The following is a 22,936-nucleotide window of genomic DNA, read 5'->3' as shown; positions in this document are numbered from 1 at the left end:
CACACAAGGGCCGGTGATGAGTGTTCATGGAAGCCAGGTATATTCATTACAGAGGAGGAGCAAGAACGCGCTGACTTGTCACAAACTGTGAGCCTGAAGTGAAGTGTGGTACTCTGACATCTTGGACACCAGGTAGCTGTCAGCCTCAACCTGGCAACTGGGTAAGAAGCAGATATGGACCCAGTTCTCTCCTGTGTGGTGAGGAGACCAAGGCAAGGGCCATAAGTGAAGCTGAGGGAACAGAGCTGAAGGTTAAGGGCCGGAGCCAGAACATGGGCTCTACACCCAGAGGGCTGAGGCAGCTGGCCTCAACTGGGAAAAAGATGTGCTGTGGGCGAGGGTGACCAAGTGTGGGCCACAGGGAGAGCTGGTGTGAGAGGTGTCAGCCATAGGGCAAGAGTGGGGTCAGGCCCATGTGCACTTTCTCCATCTCTTTTCATGATCAGGCACTGAGTGCAGAAATTGCTCAGGTCCAGCAGCCCAAGGTCAAGGCCAGGCGAAGGCAGTTTAACCCAGAGACCTGCAGGCTACTCAGTGAGGGCATAAGATCAGGCTCAGCATTGGCTTTGGTGGGTTCAGTTATTCATTCCTTTGGGAAACAGGATCTCACGATCTGCCTCTGAACTTGAGTTCTTTGTGCCCTCCGTACCGTGTGCCACCACACCCGACTGGCCTTTTCATCTTAAGCCTAGGGCTTTGCGCCAAGTGTTCCCATGGTCTATGCCATCAGGCTGTCCATGCCCGGTGTTCAGAGGACAGAGTTTCCCCTGCTCCTTTGAGAAGGAGCATGGAGCTGCCAGAAAGATGTGCAAGGCTGCATGTCCAGGTCTCCAGTCTGACCTCAGGCCCACATCCACCAATCACAGCATATACCGCTTTCCAGCCATCTAGGAATAGAGCCAATAATCCTAACAAGTCAGGACAGGCTAAAAATCCCCACCCCCACCCCCTCCACTCCTGCCTAGCATCAGTGGTGTGTGGCCAGCCAGTTGGTACCAGGCCAACTGTGAGTGTCTCTTCCCACCTCTCACAGTGACTCACCATAGTACCTCAAAACCAACTGTGGTGGGACTATTCACACCACAGATACCACAAATGCTACACAACAGACTCTGGTGCGTAGAAAGCAGTAGTAAGGGTTTTGATTAGAGCACCCACCAAGTGGGACGTCTCCCCCAGAAAACACTTGAGCTGTTAGAGCTTCCAAGATCGGCTCACTCTAGCCCTGGTTTTGCTCGTAAATAAAGATAACTAAAATTGATGAGTCCATGTGCAGTCCCTTCTCCACTCAGACAGGAACTTGCTACGTCACACAGGCTGTGCTGGAGCCTCTAGGCTCAACTGACCTACTTCAGCATCTTAGTAGCTGAGGGAAAACAGTGATGTCACTTTCTATCTATCTATATATGTTTAAATGTTTATTCACTGGAGAGGGGTACATGGAGGTCAAAGGACAACTTGTGGGAGTCATTTCCATCCCTCTACCAGGCAGATTCCTGAGATCTAAAGTCATCGGGACTTGGCGGCAGATAGTTTTAACTGCCGGGCCGTCTCACAAATCCACTTCCTAATTTTCTTAAGTGTCCAGCAGCCACTTGGTCCTCTCTGTTGTGACTGCCACACCATCGAGGTGGTTGATCTCTGTCGGTGAGGACAGGTCCCGAGAAATAAGGTTCCTCCCAGATCCACCCTTTGTTAGTGGTGTCAGCTGGGACACCTGCTTTGCTGAGCACCTTGATGGGGCCTTTGTTTTTAGAGGAACGTCTGCATCTGCTTTGGTTTTGTGCTTGTTTTTCCTCCTCTAGGAGACCTTCTGGGCCAGGCCTTGTCTTTAGATTGATAGAGCTAAGCACCCCTGGTTTATATGGGAGGTGACTGAGAACAGAGATGTTGGATGGAGCCCGAGACCCTGGTGCTCTGCGGATCCACTGGAGAGCTAGCTTTCTAAATCAAACCTTAGCTCAACTTCTGGTAGGAGAAACAACCGGATTCTTTGGAACAGAGATACGAACAGCTAGAAGTCGCTTGGGACAAGGTGGAGTGTGCACCAGAGCTTCCAAAATATTCGTTGGCTAAACCTTGGTCTGAATGAAAAGGGGGGGGGGGGAAGAACTTGGTTTTTAAAGACAGGGTTTCTGTATGCAGCTCTAGCTGTCCTGTTGCTCTATAGTCCAGGCTGGCCTGGAACTCAGAAATCCACCTGCCTCTGCCTCCCAAGTGCTGGGATTAAAGGCGTGTGCCAGCCACAACAATCCAGCCTTTTTGTTGTTGCTGGTTTTAAAGCAGTAAAAGAATCTGTTTATTTTTTTAAGACTCATGTTTTATTCATGCATGAATATGTATCTCTTCCTCCCTACCCTGTGTGTGTGTTTGTGTGTGTGTGTGTGTGTGTGTGTGTGTGTGCCTGCCTGCCTGTCTGTCCATCCGGCCATCCCAGTGTCCAGGAGTAAGGGTCAGATGCCCTGGCATTGGAGTTTAGGTGGTTGTGAGCTGCCTGAAGTGTGTGGTGATATCTGAGCGCACGTCCTCCGGAAAAGCAGAACGCTGTCTATCTGCTGAACCATCTCTCCAGCCCCCAAAGTATGATTTTTTTAAAAAGAACTTTTCCACAGAAAATTATCTATTGTATTAAGTCCAGAAGTAGCTTATTATAGATCCCTATGGACTTGCAAATTGAATTTATTTCGGAGGATTCGCCTATCCAGCAGCCTCAGGAAGGAACATGGCCTTCATCGACAGTGAGGTGGAACAAAGAGGTTGTGTTTGGGATTTAGTGCTGTCCAGTGCATTGATGCAAACGCTTAGAGCCACTCGCTTTATAAAGAAAATTAGGGACGCAAGTAAGAGTCAAAATAAAATGTTTTCTTTTTCTTTCATTGCTCTCTAAAGTGATTTCAGAAATTTAAGTAGTTTCCCCCCACCCCTACCCCAATCTGGGGAGGTATTTTGTCTTTATGCTACTAAGACTGGTTGGTGTATTTTCCTCTTTTTTAAACATTTATTATGTATCTAGCGTTCTGCCTGCATGTATGCCTGAAGGCCAGAAGAGGGCGCCAGATCTCATTACAGATGGTTTTTAAGAACTGAACTCAGGACCTCAGGAAAAGCAGTCAGTTCTCTTAACCTCTGAGCCATCTCTCTAGCCTGTATTTTCTTCTTTAAAATATTTATTCTGTGTTATGTGTATTAGGTATGTACGTGAGTCCTCAGACATCAGAGAGGGGGTAGGAACTGGATTTACAGATGGTTGTGTGCCACCTTGTGGGTGCCAGGACCTGAAGATGCGTCCTCTGCAGAAGACGGGTGCTTTTAACCACTGAGGCATCTCTCCAGCTCCCAGAGAGCTGGTGCATTTATAGACATAGAGTGATCTATGTGTGTTTCTGGGGGAGATAGGGGACCATGCTCCCCCACCCCATGTGGTGGGGGAGAGGTGACCTTACTGATTGATTCAGGCTCCAGGTGCTGGAATTACAGGTGTGAGTCACCATCCCTTACTAGATATAGGGTCTTAAACAGACTTCTAGGAATCAGCAGAGTTGGGCACACATACTCTGTGCTGTTCCTCTGAATCCTCGCAGTACTAAAGGAGTTATTCAGTAAAGTCCAGTCACTCAAGTTGAATAAATTGGACAATGGTGGTGCACACTTTTAATGCCAGCATTTGGGAAACATAGACACTGCCTCAAAAAAAGAGAAGAAAATGAAACAGGCTCCCTTCCATATGGACCATATGTCCAAAGGGTACTGTGATAGACTGGCCAACCCCATTATAGAAGTGGGCCTACCACATTTGTCAGAACAAAGTGGGTTAGGATTTCAGTACTTGGTGATTGCTGTCATGGGTTGAATGTGGAAAGTCCCCCTACAGACTATGTTTGAACACTTGGGCTCCAGCTGGTGATGCTGTTTGGAGAGAATGAGAAATGTTTAAGACGAGGTGTCTACCTAGTAGACTCATCGCTGCAGGGGGCATTGTAGGGTAAACGCACCTCTTGTTCCAGGCAGTACTCCGAGTCCTTCCTCTGGGAGATGTTAGGAGCTGTACCGCCTGCTGCTCAGAACTCTGACCTGCCTTCCCCACCCATGGTGAACTGAAACACCCCTGTAACTATAAGCCCAAATAAATCCCTTCCGTGTTACAGACATGGGCATCATAGTTAAACAGGCATGACCCCTGCGGAGGCCAGAGGACAAAGGATACAGACAATAACCGTTCCATCGTGAGAATGCTTTGAGTCTGGGCTCTGAGCAAAGCTAGTTTCTCACAAGCAGAAGATGCAAACATGCGGACCAGCAGAACAAAATAAGACCCTACAGCCCAGCAAGAAGTTAAAGTGAGCTGGTGTTGGGAGACAGCAAGGAAGGAAGCCTGAGGATTGGTGGGCCTGGCTTGTTGGTTTTTTTTATCCCTGAATCACTGAATACAACCAGTTAGGCTCTTAGGAAAGGGTGACTAACTGGTGTTTTTTCAGTGGTACAGGTGCAGTGCAGTGAGGAACACTTAGCTTATCCACAGAGGACAAGCATCCATTGTTCCACACCGTCTGCTTGTCCCCTGTGGAGGCAAGAGGTGACCATTGTGGAGTTGGTTCCCTTCTTCCACCTTTCCGTGGATTCTGGGGATCAAACCCAGCCCCTGAGGTTTGAAATTCCTCTATGTGCTGAGCCATCTCACCAGCCTCCACGTTAGTTGTTGCTAACGTGGGAAGAGGAGTGGCTGCGGAGACGGGTCACTGAGGACCACATTTACCATGCAGACACGAGGACCCGACTCCACACCCACATAAAAGCTAAGCCATGTGGCTCGTGCTTTAATCACGGGGGAAGACCAGCGATCTCTGGGGTTCGAGGTCAACACCCTTGCCCAATAAACCAGCTTCAGTCTCGGTGAGAACCCCCATCGCAAAAATCAAGGTGGACTGCTCCTTCAGGAGCAGTTGGCCAAGGTTGGCCACTGGCCTTGATGAACGCATGCTCACACACAAGAGACAGAGAGAGGGCAGGGCTGGGTGTGGTAGAGCATACCTGTTATAACAATACCAGCACTCAGGAGACTGAGCAAGGGGTGTGACTGGGAGTTGGAGACAAACCTGGGTTACAAAGAGAGACCGAGTCCTTTGAGAGGGCAATGTCTCACTGTATTTGAAGCCCTCCAGGGGTGGGGGCATGAGGGGTGTTTGTTACCTTGGTCTTGTCTCTTGGTGACAGCAGTTGTAGCATCTTTTGAGTAAGGCGTAGGAATCCTTGGACTTTATTCAAAGGAGTCCTAGCTTGAGGTCAGGCGAGTCACTGTTCACCAGTGGGGACCAGAGGGGGAGGGTTGCTTTCCTAGCCTGAAAAGGTGCAAAGGACTCTGTCCTTTGCCAGTGTCCATGGAAGAAGTGGAGGGCTTCCGGGAGCTGGACTTTGGGGGAAGGAGTGGTTTTCCGAGCCCCACACTTGAGTAAGCTCATTTGGGAGCCTTGTCCTGGTGCATTCTGTGACAAGAAGCCGTGATTTTTCTCTGGTGCTCAGGTCCTGCAGAAAGGGTTTCCTTGTCGAGCATTCAGAGTCTGTGGGCACGCCAGGGGGTCCCGTGCACACGGAGTGGGGTGAGACAATGTGGGCCTCTCTGGAGCAGGGGCCCTCACTGCTCTCCGGGAGTCTGAGGGTTAATCTCTATAGCTCATTGGCAGCTCTGCCTCTGCCCAGGGCATGCTGGGATTTCCTCCCAGCTGTTTTACATCAGGAAGATTTGTGTGTTGGGGAAATTCCAGGGCACAGCTGCAATTAATCTGCTGCTGGGTCTCCCGGAGCAGAGTGAGGATTGTGTAGGACAGGTCTCCGCCCCGCTGCAGGAAAGCGGGTTCTAACCCCTAGGGAGCATCCTTCGGAGGGACCCTTCCCCAGGCCCGAGGCGAGCGAGCGGAAGCAGCCCACCTGGCCGAGCACTTAGCCCTAGGGGGACTCTGGGAAGGGCTGAGAACCAAAGAGAGATTGCAGAACTTTAAGGAAAAGAGGTACCGTACTCCTCTAATAAAGCCAAAGTAGCGTCCAAAGCAACACTTGTGAGAAATGTCGCCCAAAAGAAAACATCTTTCATACGCCTTACATAGAAAAGGTGGCGCTCTGATCAGCATACCACAGTAAAGTACAAGAAATGGCACACCAGGGTAGCCCAGTAGAGCTCACCCAGGGAATGCAAAAACACTTGCTGAGAAGAAAATCAATCGCTACGCATGCATCTCATGAATGAGTCTAATAGGAGAGGCCACATGGCCATGTTTTTTTTGTTGTTGTTGTTTTTTTTTTTTTTTTTTTGGTGGACGCCAAGAGATTCAACGGCTGTTCCGATGAGAACAATTAGGACTAAAATCTCCCTTCCCTAACAAGACGAACTAGAATACTAGGGCTGGGGAAGTGGCTCGTAGGGAAGAGTGCTTTCTACACAATCCTGAAGATCTGAGTTCAAATCCCCAGCACCCACATTAGCAACAACCAGGAAACAAAGAAACCCCGGAGGCTGGAGAGATGGCTCAGCACATAGAGGAATTCTCTAACCTGAGGAGCTAACCCCAGAACCCACAGAAAGGTGGAAGAAGGGAACCAACTCCACAAAGGTCACCTCTTGCCTCCACAGGTGACATACATACATGCACACACATGTATAAAATAATAACTATTAGAAGTTAAGTTGGGTGTAGCCACACGTGCCTCTGTGACCTGAGTGCTGTGGTGGGCAGAGGCCGCAGGACCCCTGGGGCTTGCTGGTTACCAGTCTAACTCCGGTGTAGTAAACCTGACTCAAGAGACCAAGACAGAGGATAATAGGACGGGACACACACACACATGTATGCACCACACCTAGTCACACATGCACACATTTAAACGAGCGATTTTTATTGCATTTATTTCATTTATCTAGAGGGGTAGTGATTGGCACAACAGCACATGTGTGGAGGTCAGAGGACAACTTCCAGGCTCCAGGTGTCTGTTCTCTCCTTCCACCATGTAGGCCTCAGGAATCAAACTCTACTTGTCAGGCTTGGTGGCAAGGTCCGTTACCTACTGACCAACTTGATGGCCCCCAACAAAAAGATACATCTTAAACCTTAGCTTCACTGTACTTAACTATAAACCAGAATGGCAGAAGGGTAAGCCATTTTCCAAGGTTCTGTGAAAATTGGAACTGTCTATCAGCCCATAGTATGTGTCGCAAGAGACTGTAGCATTTTGACGCAGTATATTGAAGATTGGTGGCATGGCACTATTCTGTCTCTGAATCCTGAGGGGTCCTTTGGTCATAGAAGCTCCAAGAGTTGTATTGATACTTTGAAGACAAAGGGAGCTTTGCCTCTTCAGTGGTCATCCCAGGAGAGCGGGGTAGCTGGACCAGGCTGTGAGCACATCGGCTGCGCTGATGCCCGGCTGTGATGTGCTGGTCAGAAGTTTGAGCCTCCCGCAGCCTGTTCAACAGAGCTTAGATAAGGCTTGGCGAAACCTGTTTTAATTTGTCCACACACCATTATTGTGCCCAGAGTCTTAGCTCAGCCTAATCCCCACAGACATGCTCCACCCATGTGCAGTGACCTCCAGGATAATTGTGCGGCCGGCCTCTCATGGGAACCACTGCCAAAAAGAGCTTTCTTGGCACTGGAGAGATGTTGCAGTGTTTAAAGAGTGGGTACTGTTCTTGCAGAGGACTCGAGTTTAGTTTCAACACCCATAGTTCATGGCTTACACAACCGTAGGCAATTGTAGCCCAAAGAGATCCAACTCACTGACCTGTGTGGATACCCACACACATGTACACAACACACAGAGACCGAATTAATACTGAAAATAAATAAATAAATCTTTTTGGAAAAGCAGTTTCTTTCCACTGGCGTGACCTAGGCATTCAGAACTGCAGATGCCTGCATGCTCCTGGCACTGATACCTCCGACTGCCCTAGTTCGTGGTCCCGCAAAGCACTTAGAATTCCCCACTGCTTATGCTGTAATCCAGAGCTTTGTAAGTGATTCAGGGAGTCTTAAAGTTCTGACATCCACTCCACAAGTCTCTTCAAAAATCTTTTTTAAAAAGGAGGCTGGGGACATGGCTCAGTGGTTAAAACACTTGTCACAGGAGTGTGAGTACCAGAGTTCAGATCCCTGGCGTCCACATAAACACCATGCCCATCTGGTGGCCCAGTTCTAATCCCAGTGTTTAGGAGGCAGAGGTGGGATTCAGTAAGCTCTGGGTGGGATTCAGCTGTGGGACCCTACCTCAATAGAGAAGGTAAAAAGCAATCATAGACACCCAGTATTAAGAGAGCAAGGCAGGGGCCGGGCATGGTGGCGCATGCCTTTAATCACAGCACTTGGGAAGCAGAGGCAGGAGGATTTCTGAGTTCAAAAATCTGTAGCCTGGTCTACAGAGTGAGTTCCAGGACAGCCAGGGCTACGCAGAGAAACCCTGTCTTGAAAAAACAGAGAGAGAAAGAGAGAGAGAGAGAGAGAGAGAGAGAACAAGGCAGAAAGTGCTAGGCATGAATGCATGCATATCCATACACATGTGCACCCACACACATGAACATGCCTACAGACAAATGTACACCACACACAAGGGACAAAAGTCGCTAACATAGTTCTACCTTCCAAACGGATTCCTCAGGCCTCCAGGAGTGGATAGAGCCAGATGGGACCAGAGTGACAGGACAACTATCCACATCCACTTGCTCTCAGATGTATCAGAAAAAAGCCAGACTTCAGTGGTGGGCGGGGCTTAAAGACTGTTAGCTTCCCGATCTCAGTTATAATTAGTATGGGACCTGAGCACGCTGGTGCATGCCTGTGACCCCTGTGTGCGGCACTGAGGCAGAAAGGTCTCTCTCTGTTACTGGAAGCCCAAGGCAGGCATCTTATTAGATGTGTTTGTGCAGTGCCTGTTAAGGGCAGGGGAGGGCATCAGATCCCTTAGATCTGCAGTTTTAAGCTCAGTTTTACGCTGCCACATTGTTGCTGGGAACCAAACCTGGGTCTTCTGCAAGAGCATGCAGCACATGTTCTTATGGCTCAGACATCTCTTCATCCCTGACTTTGAGACATTTCTAATTGCCAAGAGAGACTGGGAGGCTGCTGGCATTTGATGGATAGAAGCCATCAACGTGTTGTTTAAGAAAAAGGCCATGTTTAAGACCCCAAACATTGTTCCAAACCAAAATTCAGATAGTTTTGGCCCACCCTGATACCATCTAAAGATCTTTCTGGGACGACCAATAAGCACATATGTTTTTATGACACAAAGGAAAACCAGATCAGAATAGAGCTGATGGGTTTAGAGACGTGTCTGTTGTTGGGTGATATAATCTAAGACATTTCCCTTCAACATCAGATGGATTTCACGGAGACTAATGCTTTTCTGTTTTGTTTTGTTGTTGTTGTTGTTGTTGTTGTTGTTGTTGTTTTAAGACAAGGTTTCTCTGTAGCCCTGGCTGTCCTGGAACTTGATCTGTAGACCAGACTGGCCTCAAACTCAGAGATCCACCTGCCTCTGCCTCACGATTACTGGGACAGTTACATGCGCTACCATCACCCCACTTTGTTTTGCTTTTGTTTGTTTTTTTATTTTGTTTTTGTTTTGTTTTGTTTTCAAGAGAGGGTTTCTCTGTATAGCCCTGGCTGTCCTAGAACTCACTTTGTAGACCAGGCTGGCCTCGAACTCAGAACTCCGCCTGCCTCTGCCTCCCGAGTGCTGGGACTAAAGGTGTGTGCCACCACGGCTGGATGGTTTGCTTTTGTATTTTACTTTTACTTCACTTACTTTTTTTTTTTTCCTTAAACAAGGTCCAAGGTAGCTGGATTAAAGGTGTAGGCCACCACCATGAGACATGGATGTTAATTCTAGACAGTGTTACTCAGTTGCAAGTCACCACCATAGGAGAACATCAAAACAAAGGAGGTGCTGGAGGCTGGTACTCTGGCAAGGGTCTGGCGAGGGGCATGATGGGCTGTCGGTTCTCATCTTCCACTTGTTGAGGCAAGATCTTTCGTGTCTCTGCTGCTGCATTGAGTACCACAGCCAATTCTGTCTCCTGCCTCACAGTGAGACTCCTGGAATTTATAGATCCATACTCTCAAATCCCAATTTTTATGTGGGCTTCAGGATTCCTCGATGCCTTTACCTCCTGAGCCATCTCCCTACCCCATTTTTTTTTTCCAGACAAGATTACGTGTAGCCAGGATTGGTCCCATACATTCTATGCATCAGGGGGATGACTCTGACCATCTGGTCCTTCTGCCTCTACCTCCCCTGAGGTGAGGTGGGAATACAGGCGTGCATTATTACCTTCAGTTTATGGATCAAACCCAGTGCCTCAATGCATGCTGGAAAAGCACTCTGCCCACCCGAGCTATACCCATAAGCCTTGTGAATACCTTCCTAAAAACTCCGCCCCTGTCCTGCCCACGCTGCTCTTCTGCCAGTTCCACCCCCACACCCACTGTGAAATCCAAGGATGATTCAAAGGCTTCCTTATGTCTCTGAAAGTCGTCCCGAGCCTCCACTTCTCAAAGAATTGTATGTAGTTCTCAAAGCAGCCTCAAGACTCCTGCACACGCTGCTTCGCTGGTCGGCTGCCCAGAAGCACCCTGTCAATGTTGACTCTAGGACAACATGCTTGCTTTTGCTCCTGGCAAAGACTAATGGTTTGCTTATGAACATAAGAGCTGCCATTTATCAAATATCTCCCATGTGTAAGACAGTGTTCAGTGCCTGACGTGGTCCGGTTCCTGCTAACAACCTGTAAAGTTAGTCATAATAGCTTGCCCCACAGGTGATAAAACAGACTCCAAATTGTTAAGTCATTTGTCTTGGGTCACAACCTCCCTGGGTTGAGTAAGATCTGTACCTGTGGCTGTACTCTAAGCCCAGGGTCCACCGCTTCCCCTAGGCTCCCTCCTGTCAGACAGTGAGTGCCATTCCCGAGTTAAGGAAATGTTGTTCTCTAAGAGCATGCGTGCGTGAGTTGTATGCACACGGGTATGGAAAGAATCCCTTTTTCTCCCCTCCAGTGATGCATGGCAGGAGACGGGGTGCTGGGTGATTGTTCCAAGGTTGAAGGACACTAATGAAAGCAAGGTCACCATCCATCACTGTGAACAGATGCTGGGTGTGGTAGCACACACCTATAGTCGGAGTACTCCAGGTTTAGTAGCAACAAGAACGCTGAGAATTCAAGGCCCGCTTGGTCTAAATAATAAATTCCAGGCCAACCAAGACTGTGTAACAAGACCCTATCTCAAATAAAGAAAGGAAGATGATAATTACTTATGACACTTGATTGTGGGGCAGGTAGGAGTTTTGCTGTTGTTTGTTTGTTTGTTTGTTTGTTTGTTTGTTTTTAGACAGACCTCATATATATTCTAGACTGGCCTCAAACTTGTTAAGTAGCAGAGGGTGACCTTGAACTTCTGATCCTCCTACTTCTACCCACAAAAGCTAGGATTTCAGGCAGGCCACCACCACCACCCACGTATTTGGAGTTGAGGGTTACATATAGGGCTTCGTTTACGATAGCTGAGTACTCCACCTCCTGGACCTATGCCTTGCCCTGTCCCATGCTTTACCCATTTGTTTCCACTCCCACAAGTACATTTCTTGGGGAGTGCCATTGGTGATGGCACTGTCTCCTTGGTGCCTTACTTTTCTCGTGCTGTGTTAAAATATCTGCCTTAACAGAGGAAGGCAGACCAGACTTGGGAATCTGTTCTCTGATAATCTGCCTTGCTACACAGGGGGGCTAAAGAAGACTTGAGCCCCATGACGGGTTCTTTGGAGAAGATGGTCACGTGGGAGTGTATCCATTTCCTCCCCACTTACTACTTTACCTGAGCTGTTTAATGTCTTGGCCCCAGCCATGATGATGAATGGCGGTCGTGGAGTAGCTATAAATGTATGCTGGGCCATATTAGAACCATGTGGCAGTGGAGGTGACTGACCCTGTAGGGTCTGTGGGCTTACAGCTGGTGACCTCCCTGAGAGCCCAAGAGAGTTCATCTCACCGCTTCGTGTTTTCTGTCCCCCATGCAGTACCTACAGATGAAATGGCCCCTCCTCGATGTCCCCTCCAGTGCTACAGTCAAGGACACAAGGTCGCCATCTCCAGCACACTTGGTGAGTCTGCCTTAGCTTCCTGGGCCCTGTCTGTGACTCCTTTCCCCATTCCAGAAGCTTCCTGAGTCTGTCTCCTTGGTGTCTCGCTTTTCTCACGGCTGTGCTAAAATATCTGCCTTAACGGAGGAAGGGTTGGTTTTGGCTCACGGTTTGGTGGGACCGGCTATCTGGTGGGGAAGTCCCGGTGGCAGGAGTGTGAGGCGGCTGGTAAAGCCACTGTCAGGAAGCAGAGAGTGACGGATGCTGGTGCTCAGCTCATTTTTTCCTTTTTGTTCAGTATGGGGATCCTGCCCGTTGGATGGTGCCTCCCACATTCAGGGTGAGTCTCCCCCTCCTCAGTTAAATCTTTATGGCAACACTCTTACAGACAGACACACCTGGAGGGTGTTTCCATGGTGATTGTAAATTCAGGCAGATTGACAATGAAGATTAACCCTCACACCCGGTGTGGGCACAGTTAGGGGTTACCAAAGGTTCTGTCTTAGACAGCCTCCTCACCTTTCCGTCCACCTCAGCACAAAAGCACACACCACCTGGAAGGCTTGATTGAAGGCACATGGCCCTGACCATTAACCCCGGTTCTTCCTGGCCACCTGCTTCAAATCCTTCCCCACTTCCTATGAACAAGAGGTCCTTTCTGTCCAGTTGGTTCATTCAGAAACCCTCCTCTTCTCCCTGGAGCTGGAAGACTGCAGTTAAGGGGGCTCCTCTCTACCAGCTGTTTCAGGGAAGCATCCATTTAAATGTGGCCAACGGCTGCTCCGCACGCACAGCTGTGGCAACACTGGGTCTTGGAGGAAAGGGGAGCCAGGAGCAGTGGAGTCCCAGCAGGGCTCCTTGCCTTCTCATGACCCAGCACTGGCACACAATGCATATAAAAGATGAGGCTGGAATCTAACCCTCGCATTCCGTCTTCCAGGAAGTAAAGCCAGGCTCCGCGGATGCCTGCCAGGCTATCTGGTGACGACTATCTTGCTAGCGAGTCTCAGAGGCACAGAGGATCTCTTCACCTGTCTCAACCTGTCCATTTTATAGACAGGGGATGAGGGCTTCCTCACCGCCTTAGGGTTCCATGGCGATCTTTGAAACTACTAGAGACAAATTTAAAAATCTATGGAGGGAGAATACATTATACAAAACAAACTCCCCTGCTGCCTGCCGCCACTCATGGTCCTCTCCTGCCTCTCTTACTTTACAGCCAATCCCAGGCATGTTGTTTTCTCACACAGGACATTTTAAGATATACTGATAATCCTTGCTCATTAAAGGGCAGCTGTGAGGGAGGAGATACACTCAGAGTATAAATAGAGGTGCGACGAACTTTCGTCGTTTCCAGCAATCACAGGACCAGCTCTGAGTGAGAGAGCCCTAGTCTTATTCGTCGTCTACAACATGATGTCATGTACGGCTCTCGGGTGACTGCCACAGCCCTCTGCCAGGAGGTAGACAGGAATAACCATGTGGGGGCAGAGCCAGCCACCCAGGGTAGGCTGTCCCAAGACATGCAATGTACTGCTGGTAGGGTCTGTATCTTGTCACCACACTATTGAATCCTTGTGTCAAGGCAGTGGTTCTAATCTCCGAGGTCCTATTTGCATGTAAGCATGAGGTACAGGCGCCCTCTAGTGGCTTGAATCAGACCCAGGGAAGGATGGTTAGCCCTGATTCAGCTATCTTCTTCACTGCCTACCATCTCTGCTGACCCCCACCCATTCTGTGGTACCCCAGAGCCTCCCACAGTAAACCCCAAGATGTCAGAGCTCACTGCCCCCTCTCCTGTCCAGAGGCTATCTTTTCATGGGTTCCTTTTAGAGGACACCATTTCCCTCTCAAATCTAAAGTCTCACCCTCCCTGTGAGCATCACCCTACACATCCACTAACGCCCAGTCACATCTCCTTCCCTACCAACCCAGGGCAGCCTAGCCCAGCTCTAACTGCCACACTCACTCATCTCCTCGATTTCTAGGCACCATCTAGGGGGCAGCTGACAGTGTTGGGCACTCCTACCTCCTTCGCTCCAGGACACTGTTGGCTCTTGGCCTTTTTCCTCACGTAAACCGGCTGTTCAGGGCTTTCTCGGGGTAACAGAAAAGTATATGAAATCCCTAACCTCTCAAGAAGCCTCTGGCAGTCGCAGCTGCCGATCATCTAGACATTGCCGATGAGTGGATGAGACAGAAGAATGCAGATGAGTGATCTGGATACCAGATCCCAGCACAGCGGGAAAACAGAGGCCTCATGTTGTCCGAGTACAGAAAAGCAAGAACCGATGGCACACGTTGCTTTATAGATAGTGAAGCAGGTGATGTTCCAGTGGACTCCACATCATCATACTCTGTTCTAATACTGCAGAACATAAACAGGCCGGGAGGTGACTCTGCAGATGAAGGTGCTTGCTTCCATGCCTGTGACTTGAGTATAATCCCTAGGGCCTACTTGATAGAGAGCACTGACCCCTGCAAGTCACCCTCCAACCTCCACAACCAGACTGTGGTACACACACACACACACACACACACACACACGCACGCACACAGAATATTTCATATATATATGTATGTATGTATATATAAATATATATATATATATATAAATATATATATATATATATATATATACACACACACACACACACACACACACACATATATATATAATTTTTTAAAACCTGAATGGGTAGGGCATAAACAGGCAGGTCTCTGTAAATTTTAGGCCAGCCTGGTCTACATAACAAGTTCCAGGCAAGCCAGGGCTACATAAGGAGAACCTGTATTTTTTAAAAAATTAAGTTAAGGGCTTGAGAGATGGCTCAGCAATTAAGAGCACAGACGGCTCTTCCAAAGGTCCTGAGTTCAATTCCCAGCAACTACATGGTGGCTCACAACCATCTGTAATAGAATCTGATGCCCTCTTCTGGTGTGTCTAAAAACAGCTACAGTATACTCACATAAATATAATAAATAAATCTTTAAAAATATTAAATTAAATAGAAAGCAAACATTAAATCCCCAATGTTTAAAAAGAATTTCGCTGGGCAGTGGTGGCACACACCTTTAATCCCAGCACTTGGGAGGCAGAGGCAGGCGGATTTCTGAGTTCGAGGCCAGCCTGGTCTACAGAGTGAGTTCCAGGACAGCCAGGGCTACACAGAGAAACCCTGTCTTGAAAATCCAAATAAAATAAAATAAAATAAAGAATTTCAATAACGCCCAAGGGGAAATAATACCAACCTAGAGTACAGCAGCTTATCCAAACTCCCAAGAACAGAGAGGAGGGCGCTGCCTTGAGATGTGCTGGTCATGGTTGCCGTGGAAACCTGCAGGTTCTGATCCCGGCTTTGCTTCCCTCTCTTCTCAAAGCTTTGGGCAAATTACGTCATCTCTCTGCCTCAGTTTCCTCATCTATTAAATGGGGATTAGAGGAGCACTGACATCATAGAGTTGTGCAGAAATGAGCTGGTGTGCTGTAATGAGTTCAGCATTGTGCCCAACACAAAGTAACTCTTCACTAAGGGTTAGCTTTCCAAACGTCACCACACTTCACCCTCATCGCCACCACTGCTGCTGCGGTCGTCATTGTTAAGAAATTAAGAGAGGGAATGAACAATTAACATCAAGTTTAATTAGCAGAACTAAGAGGTAATGAGGGCCCGAATTAGGTGCCAAAACAAGTGGACAGATTGCGAAGGTAATAGAGATAATGAGCCCATAGAATTTAACATCTTAATCCCCCAAGGATATGATTTAATTGGGCTGGGGTGGGGCTGGTATCTTAATTTTTTTTAAGCTCCCCACGGCGACTTTAAGGGGCAGCCAGAGTTGAGAATCATTCCCGTAATTGCAAATCAAAGACATGAAGCTGGGGAGAGAGGTGCTCCCTACCTCCCTAATCACGGAACCTGACTCCTTGTCCAAGCCAGAGGGCGTGAGCTGGACCTGAAGTTTCTTAGGACAAGATCACAGAAGCAGGGGCGTTGGTTTTTCTTTTCTCTTCTTTTCTTTTCTTTTCTTTTCTTTTCTTTTCTTTTCTTTTCTTTTCTTTTCTTTCCTTTCCTTTCCTTTCCTTTCCTTTCCTTTCCTTTCCTTTCCTTTCCTTTCCTTTTCTCTCCTCTCCTCTCCTCTCCTCTCCTTTTCTTTTCTTTCCTTTTCTTTTCTTTTCTCTCCCCTCCTCTCCTCTCCTTTCCTTTCCTTTTCTTTTTTTATTAGAGAAATAAAAACACTAGATTATGAAAACTTAGCTTAGATCAGAAGTAAACTATTTGAAGAAGCTTTGCCCAGGGAGTAGGGCCAATGAAGAAAATAGGGTTCGTACTTGCAGAGATTTGGTGAGTCATGTGGCTGGAGTCTTCAGTGAGTCGCAACCCAGTGTCATGGGGGCAGGGCTGGCGGTTAGTATTCTTTCCATTTACACCTCTAAAGTAAGCTGGGGGTGAAAGATAGAAAAAAAAATCGCCTGTTACTATTTGGTTTTCCTGTTCTGCTTTGTTAGAAAGACTTTATTTTATGTGCATGAGTGCTTGCCTGACTGACTGCACCATGTTCATGTCTGATGCCCAAGGAAACCAGAAGAGGGCATCGAGCCCCTGGAACAGTGGTTCGCAACCCCTTGGGGTCGAACAACCTTTATATAGGGGTCACCTAAGACCATCAGAAAATGGATATTTACATTATAATTCACAACAGTAGCAAAATAATAGCTATAAAGTAGCAATGAAAATAATTTTATGGTTGGGGGTCAGCACAGCATAAAGAACTGTATTAAAGGGTCACGGTGTTAGGAAGGTTGAGGACCACGGGTGTACAACTTGAGTTACAGATGGTTGTGAGTCGCCCTCTGGATACTGGGAACTGAACCCAGGTTTCCTGCAAAAGCAGCCTGTGCTCTTAACCCTCTCTCTAGTCCCCTGTGCAGCTAACTGTGGTGTTTGAGCACCGAACTCTCAGTGCTTAGGGACAATTACACTGACCCCCCACACTGACCATGCCCTACCCTATCTTTCACCAGTCTCTTCCTGCAGCGCGGAGAAGGATGGGGGGCAGTGTATTGTCGTTGTTCACAAGTATTTCATCTTCCATATGCACAAGGAGAATTTGTTAAGTGAGCAGGAGTGGGGAATGGTCTCTGAGAAAGATGGATAGCCCTTATATACATCTCCTTACTCGAGAGCCATTTCCCTCTTCTCATTCAGAAATGATAACTGTGATGCATGAGTCAGGTGTGTGGGCATATGCCTGTAATCCTAGTACTTGGAAGGCGGAGGCTGAGACTTAGAAGTTCAGGCCAACCTGGGCTACATAGCAAGTATTCAAAAACAGAAAGAAGCAACTACAAAAAATAAAAGTATTATGTTCATTTCACTATGTCACTTGAGAAAGTGCCAAAGAGCATAAGGGACGATAGCTGGCATGTATGTGTTGCTACATAATGTACCACTGGTGTGTGTGTGTGTGTGTGTGTCTGTCTGTCTGTCTGTCTGTCTGTCTGTCTGTCTGTCTGTCTTTACAGGCACTCACCACCATAGTTGGTTTAGGGGCTCTGAGGATTGAACTCAGGGCCCTGTGCATATTCAGTTAGTAAAGGTGCTGGCCACCAAGCCTGACTGACGACCCACATGGCGGAGGGAACAGAACAGACTCCTACAAGCTGGCCTCTGGCTTCCACACACATACACACACTCACAAAAAAGTCAATAAATAAAACTGTAATAACATTTTTAAAAGAGCAAGACTTGGCTGGAGCATGGCGGGGGAGGGGGGGAGGTTCATGAGTTAAAAAAACAAAAAAACAAAAACCCAAGCCTGCAGCCCGCAGCCACTTACACTAATATTGTAATAGCGAATGCCCTATTTTGTTATTATCCACTGGCTCACTCTCAGAAGCATATTGAAGAGCTTCTGGCCAAAGCATGGGTGGCTGAATCAGAGCCTGGATGCTCTCCTTCTAAGGACGACCGTCTCGCTGCCCCCGCCCCAAGCAGAGAAGCCTCAGGTTGCTTAGCACGTGAACGCTCTCCGAATCACTGGCTGGGGTTTCCCTTAGTATTGTACATTGCAGGGGCATATGGTGGTCCACGTCTGTAATCCTAGCACTTAGAGCGTAGGGGGAGGATGGCCAAGAAGAGTTTAAGGTCATTCTTATCTACATAGTGAGTCCAAGGACAGCCTGGGCTATGTAAGGCCCTCTCTGGCTGCCTGTCTCTCTGCAATCTATCTATCTATAGAGGAAATTTATACATGGCCATATGAAGTCCTATTTATAAATAAATTAAAAGTGAATAAATGAAATTTGTGTTATTTCTCCATCTCATCAGGACACCTGTGTAGACTCTGAAGTCTCTGCAATTCATAAGTCTGTGGTTCCTCCCATTTGTTCTCCCACACTGACTATACTTTTTACTTAATGTTAATTTTTATTTGAATATAGTTTCAAACTTTCTTACCTGAAACTCCCACATACTTTTTATCCAGATCTACAAATCTAGCCAGCTCCTGTGGTTTTCCCTCTCTCCCTCCTTATGTTCTTCTTCTTTTTTCCATTCCTGATAGTTGGAAATGTGACCTGAACACTGTAGGTTTCTTAGGAACAGAAATGTTTGCCTAGGTAACCAAAATAGAGATATCAAGGAAGGAAGGAAGGAAGGAAGGAAGGAAGGAAGGAAGGAAGGAAGGAGGGAGGGAGGGAGGGAGGGAGGGAGGGAAGGAGAAAGAGAGAGAGAGAGAGAGTAGGGCCTGGGGAGATAGTTGATTCAGTAGGTAAGAGTGTGTATAGTGTTAACTGGAGGACCTGAGTTCAAATCCCCAGCCCCCACATTAAAAAGACAGAAGGATGTGCCCACGCTCATGTTCCTGTAACCCCAGGTTACAGCCTAGCTCAGGCTTCAGTGAGAATAAGTGGGAGTAAGGTGGAATGTGATGGATGGGTTAGGACACCCTGCGTCCTCCTCTGTCCTCAATGCATGCATGGCCATGTGCTTATAACACACAAGCAAAAGGAAAGAAAGATTAGCGTTTCACACAGCTCTCTAGCCCACGGTAATAACGGCTGTGCTGGTTGTGTCTTCCGTCTGCACCACTCCTCTAGGCTTTATTGGTGTGACTTCAGCTTCCGTCAGCCCAGGGCCTCAGCCCAGCTTGCCTTTCCCTGACTCTCACATAAAGCCAGCCATTTCCTTCTTGGGCTTTTCTGTTGTTCTTGTTTTGTTGAGTAAATGACCTCACAGAGCTCGGGCTGGCCTCAGACTTGGTTCGTTCTCTTGGACTGCCATGAACTTCTGACCCTCCTTCCTCGAGTGCTGGGATTACACGCCTGGGCCACCAGGCTCAGCTTAGTCAGTGGGCAGGAGGGAGCCCAGGACGTCACACGAGCTAGCCCAGCTTTAGGTGTCCTCATCCTATCAGGAGCAGACCCACTGTGTCAACACGCCCATGTTAGAGATGTTGGCTTTGGGATTAGCTGATGCCAGGTGTTTCCATTGTATGTTAGTGCTGCTGTTTGCCCCTGGGTCCTTAGTGAGTGCTTTCTGGGGAGAGGATTGGAAGGCGTGCAGATGCTTTCTCAACGAGTATTTACCCACTGGGTTGAGAAGGCAGTCAAGACGAGAGGGCAAGGCCTGCATCACTCCTTCGACTGGTGGTTCTCAACCTTACCTTACTAATGCTGCAACCACCAACCGTAAAATTATTTTCATTGCTGCTTCATAACTGTAATTTTGCTACAGTTATGAATCATTACGCAAACACCTGTGGTTTCCGATGGCCCTTGGCTACCGAGTGAAAAGCTATTTTTGACTCCCAGAGGGGTCACTACCCACAGGTTGAGAAGCCTCGTTCTGTTTCTTTCTGTGATTGTCCTTTAGTTTCTCTGAAATTCGTACACCTCCCACTCTCCGGCCTCCACAGAGATAGAATCGACAATGCAGCAAAGCAAATTTGTGCCATTGATAACACAGTTACACAAACTGGTGGTGAGGGCCTTTACCTCACTTGTCACTAAGTCTGGTGGCCTGATTCTGTCCTCAGGACCCATATGGTGAAAGGACGGAATTTACTTATGCAAATTGTCTTCTGACCCCCACATCCATGCCATGGTGTACCATGCTGGTGTGGTTTTGTTGTCGTTGATTGGTTTTGAGATAGGATCTCGCTCTGTAGCCCTGAGATCTATCATGCCAGCTAAAGTGGACTTGAAGCGAAGATGTTGAGCTCGGTAATCAAGAAACAACTCTCGGTTCTGTTGACCTTGGTGAAATTCTAACAACAATTTGGATTGCAGGGGTTTTAAATGTTCTCCCAGGACTGGGTCACTGAGGGAGGCCTGTCACCAGGGAGGAGTGCTAAGAGTTTGAAGCCAGTCTGGACACACAGGAAGGAATAGTAGTACCAACTGCAAAAAGATAAAGTACCCCTCGGTTCCCCGTGGTATCCCTACTAACGAGAACGGGAGGTGAGACCTCTGATCAGGAAGGAGTTAGCTAAAGAATTATAGTCAAGGCCCAACCTGCAAAGCTTTCAAGACAGACCATTGCACACAAGGACCATTGCACACAAGGACCATTGCACACAAGGACCCACGGGCACATTCCAATCCCAGAGCATCCTCTCTCCCTGGCCTGCAGGTCCTTGCCTTTATCTTTACATCTTTACTGGCCTGCAGCATGGTCCTTGCTGTCTTAAGGGTTGGAACGTTTCATTTTGGATTCTGGCCTTGTGCTGTGACTTAAAGACATGGTCTCATTCTATAACTTAGATTGGTCTCAACTTCGTTTCTTTTTCGTTGTTGGTTTTTTGCTTGGTTTGGTTTTGTTGTTGTTGTTTTGGTTTGGTTGTTTGTTTGTTTGTTTGTTTGTTTGTTTTTGAGACAGGGTTTCTCTGTATAGCCCTGGCTGCTGTCCTGAAACCCACTCTGTAGACCAGGCTGGCCCTAAACTCAGAAATCCGCCTGCCTCTGCCTCCCAAATGCTGGGATTAAAGGCATGTGCCACCACTGCCCAGCCTTTTTTTTTTTTTTTTTTGAGTTTTTTCAAGACAAGGTTTTTCTGTATAGCTCTGGCTGTCCTGGAACTCACTTTGTAGACCAGGCTGGCCCGAACTCAGAAATCTGCCTGCCTCTGCCTCCAAAATGCTGGGATTAAAGGCATGCGCCACCACTGCCCAGACATTTCTTTTTAATTTTTTAAAATTACTTTTACCTCTGTGTGTGTGTGTGTGTGTGTGTGTGTGTGTGTGTGTGTGTGTGTGACTCATGGAAGTCAGTTCTTTCCATCATGTGTGTCCTAGGAGTCAGAATCAGGCCATCAGACTCAGAAGCCTTGCCTGCTGAGCTAGCTCACTGCCCTAACTTCAGCTTCTCAATCCTTCGGGAAGCGGGTGTGTGCCATCAAACCAAGCTTAGTTGGAGTGTTTGTGCCCGAGGCACCAGAGCTGAAACCCAGGCCGTTCCCAGTGTTCTGCTCCTGTGCGAGGCCTCACTGCCTCCTTATCTTGCTCAGTACATGGCCTCTGTTAGTGCCCTAGGTGTACCGCCTAGCATCTACACTAGTGTTCCTGTGCCAGGATCGCCCCTCCTCTCACTGCGTGCCTAACTTGCTCTGCCTTCAGTCACTATGTAAATCCTCTTATTTTGTAAGACAGGGTTTCTCTGTGTAGCCCTGGCTGTCCTGAGACTCACTCTGTAGACCAGGCTGGCCTCGAACTCAGAGATCCACCTGCCTCTGCCTCTGCCTCCCAAATGCTGGGATTAAAGGTGTGTGCCATCACGCCTGGCCTGGTTATTGGGGGCCAAGGAGCAGCACACACCTGGTGGTGTGTTGGTGGAGGATACCTTTTAGCAGTCATTTTGTTCTTCCACCTTGTGAATTCCTGTGATTAAACTCATGTTGTCATGCTTGGTGACTTAAACCTTACCAGCTGAGCCATCTCGCAAGTCCCTCTTGTCCAAATTTTAATTAACTTCTTCTTTGCCTGGCTCTTGTTGCATATAAATCTTTCACCCTTACTATCTGTGCCAGCTGGCTCCTTCCAGAATATTTTTCTGCTAAATTTAAGATAGACTTGGGCGTAATTAGAAATAGGGGACCAGAAATCGGTGAAGAATCCAGAAGTTGGCATCTGGGGAAAGTAAGAGACAGCAGAGCAGAGTAGCTTCTGACATTGTATGTCAAGTTCTCATGAAGAGGCCACTCAAGGAAGGGACCAGGGCTGGAGACAAGGGCTAGCATAGCAGTCAAAAGCACTCGCTGCTCTTGCACAGGATCACAGCGCCTGCTGGCTTACAACCACCCTAACCCCAGTTCCAGGAAATCCAATGCCCTCTTCTGACCTCTGTGGGTATCAAACTTAAGTAGGCTTACACATAGTACATATTCATACGCACAGGCAAACCCTGATACACATAAAGTCAATAAATATAAAAAAAATTATAAAAGAAAAATAAAGCCAGGCACAGTGGCTTTATCCCAGCCTTTAGTTCCAGGACTAGGGAGGTAGAGACAGGTAGATACCGGAGAGGAGAGGACAGAACAGGACAGGACAGGAGAGGGAGAAGGGAGAAGGGGAGGGAGGGAGGGGGGAGGCAAATATGCATAATTAAAAAGGAGACCATCATCTAAGGAATTGACTTAAGGAAGAGTTCTTTAGCTGTTTGTGATAGGGTGGATGCAAAGAACGTTGCTCTCTGCCATAAAACTTTAAGCCAGAAAATTACCAAGATAAAACAAAAACCAAACAAAAGCAGATCTGGGCTGGTGGTGGTCAGTAGGGCCTGCTCACTCTCATGAATACATTTACTCTTAAAATCTTT

The 22,936-nt window shown here is 47.8% G+C and overlaps 1 protein-coding gene and 1 long non-coding RNA gene across 6 annotated transcripts in view; one reads left to right on the top strand and one right to left on the bottom strand.

The window, feature by feature from the left end:
- Window positions 1-6,003, bottom strand: part of Gm31391 — a 36,685-nt gene extending 30,682 nt beyond the window's left edge. The window contains exon 1 of one of the 3 annotated variants that reach the window (XR_003956316.1): window positions 5,188-6,003. This is a non-coding gene — a long non-coding RNA (predicted gene, 31391). The remainder of the gene's footprint in view (window positions 1-5,187) is intronic. The other 2 variants (XR_003956315.1, XR_001785282.2) reach the window with 2 other exon arrangements.
- The window catches only part of Tcf7l1 (transcription factor 7 like 1 (T cell specific, HMG box)), a 162,675-nt gene that overhangs the window by 127,788 nt on the left and 11,951 nt on the right, over window positions 1-22,936 (top strand). For 2 of the 3 annotated variants that reach the window (NM_001079822.2, XM_006505882.1), the window contains 2 exons: window positions 12,055-12,138; window positions 12,416-12,457. In NM_001079822.2, coding sequence (NP_001073290.1) covers window positions 12,055-12,138; window positions 12,416-12,457 — 126 coding nt within the window. The remainder of the gene's footprint in view (window positions 1-12,054; window positions 12,139-12,415; window positions 12,458-22,936) is intronic. The other variant, NM_009332.3, reaches the window with a different exon arrangement.

The sequence above is a fragment of the Mus musculus genome, chromosome 6, assembly GCF_000001635.26.
Source record: "Mus musculus strain C57BL/6J chromosome 6, GRCm38.p6 C57BL/6J".
NCBI classification, from domain to species: Eukaryota; Metazoa; Chordata; class Mammalia; order Rodentia; family Muridae; genus Mus; species Mus musculus.
Note: the sequence above shows the minus strand (reverse complement) of the source record. Positions and strands in the feature narration are given on the sequence as shown.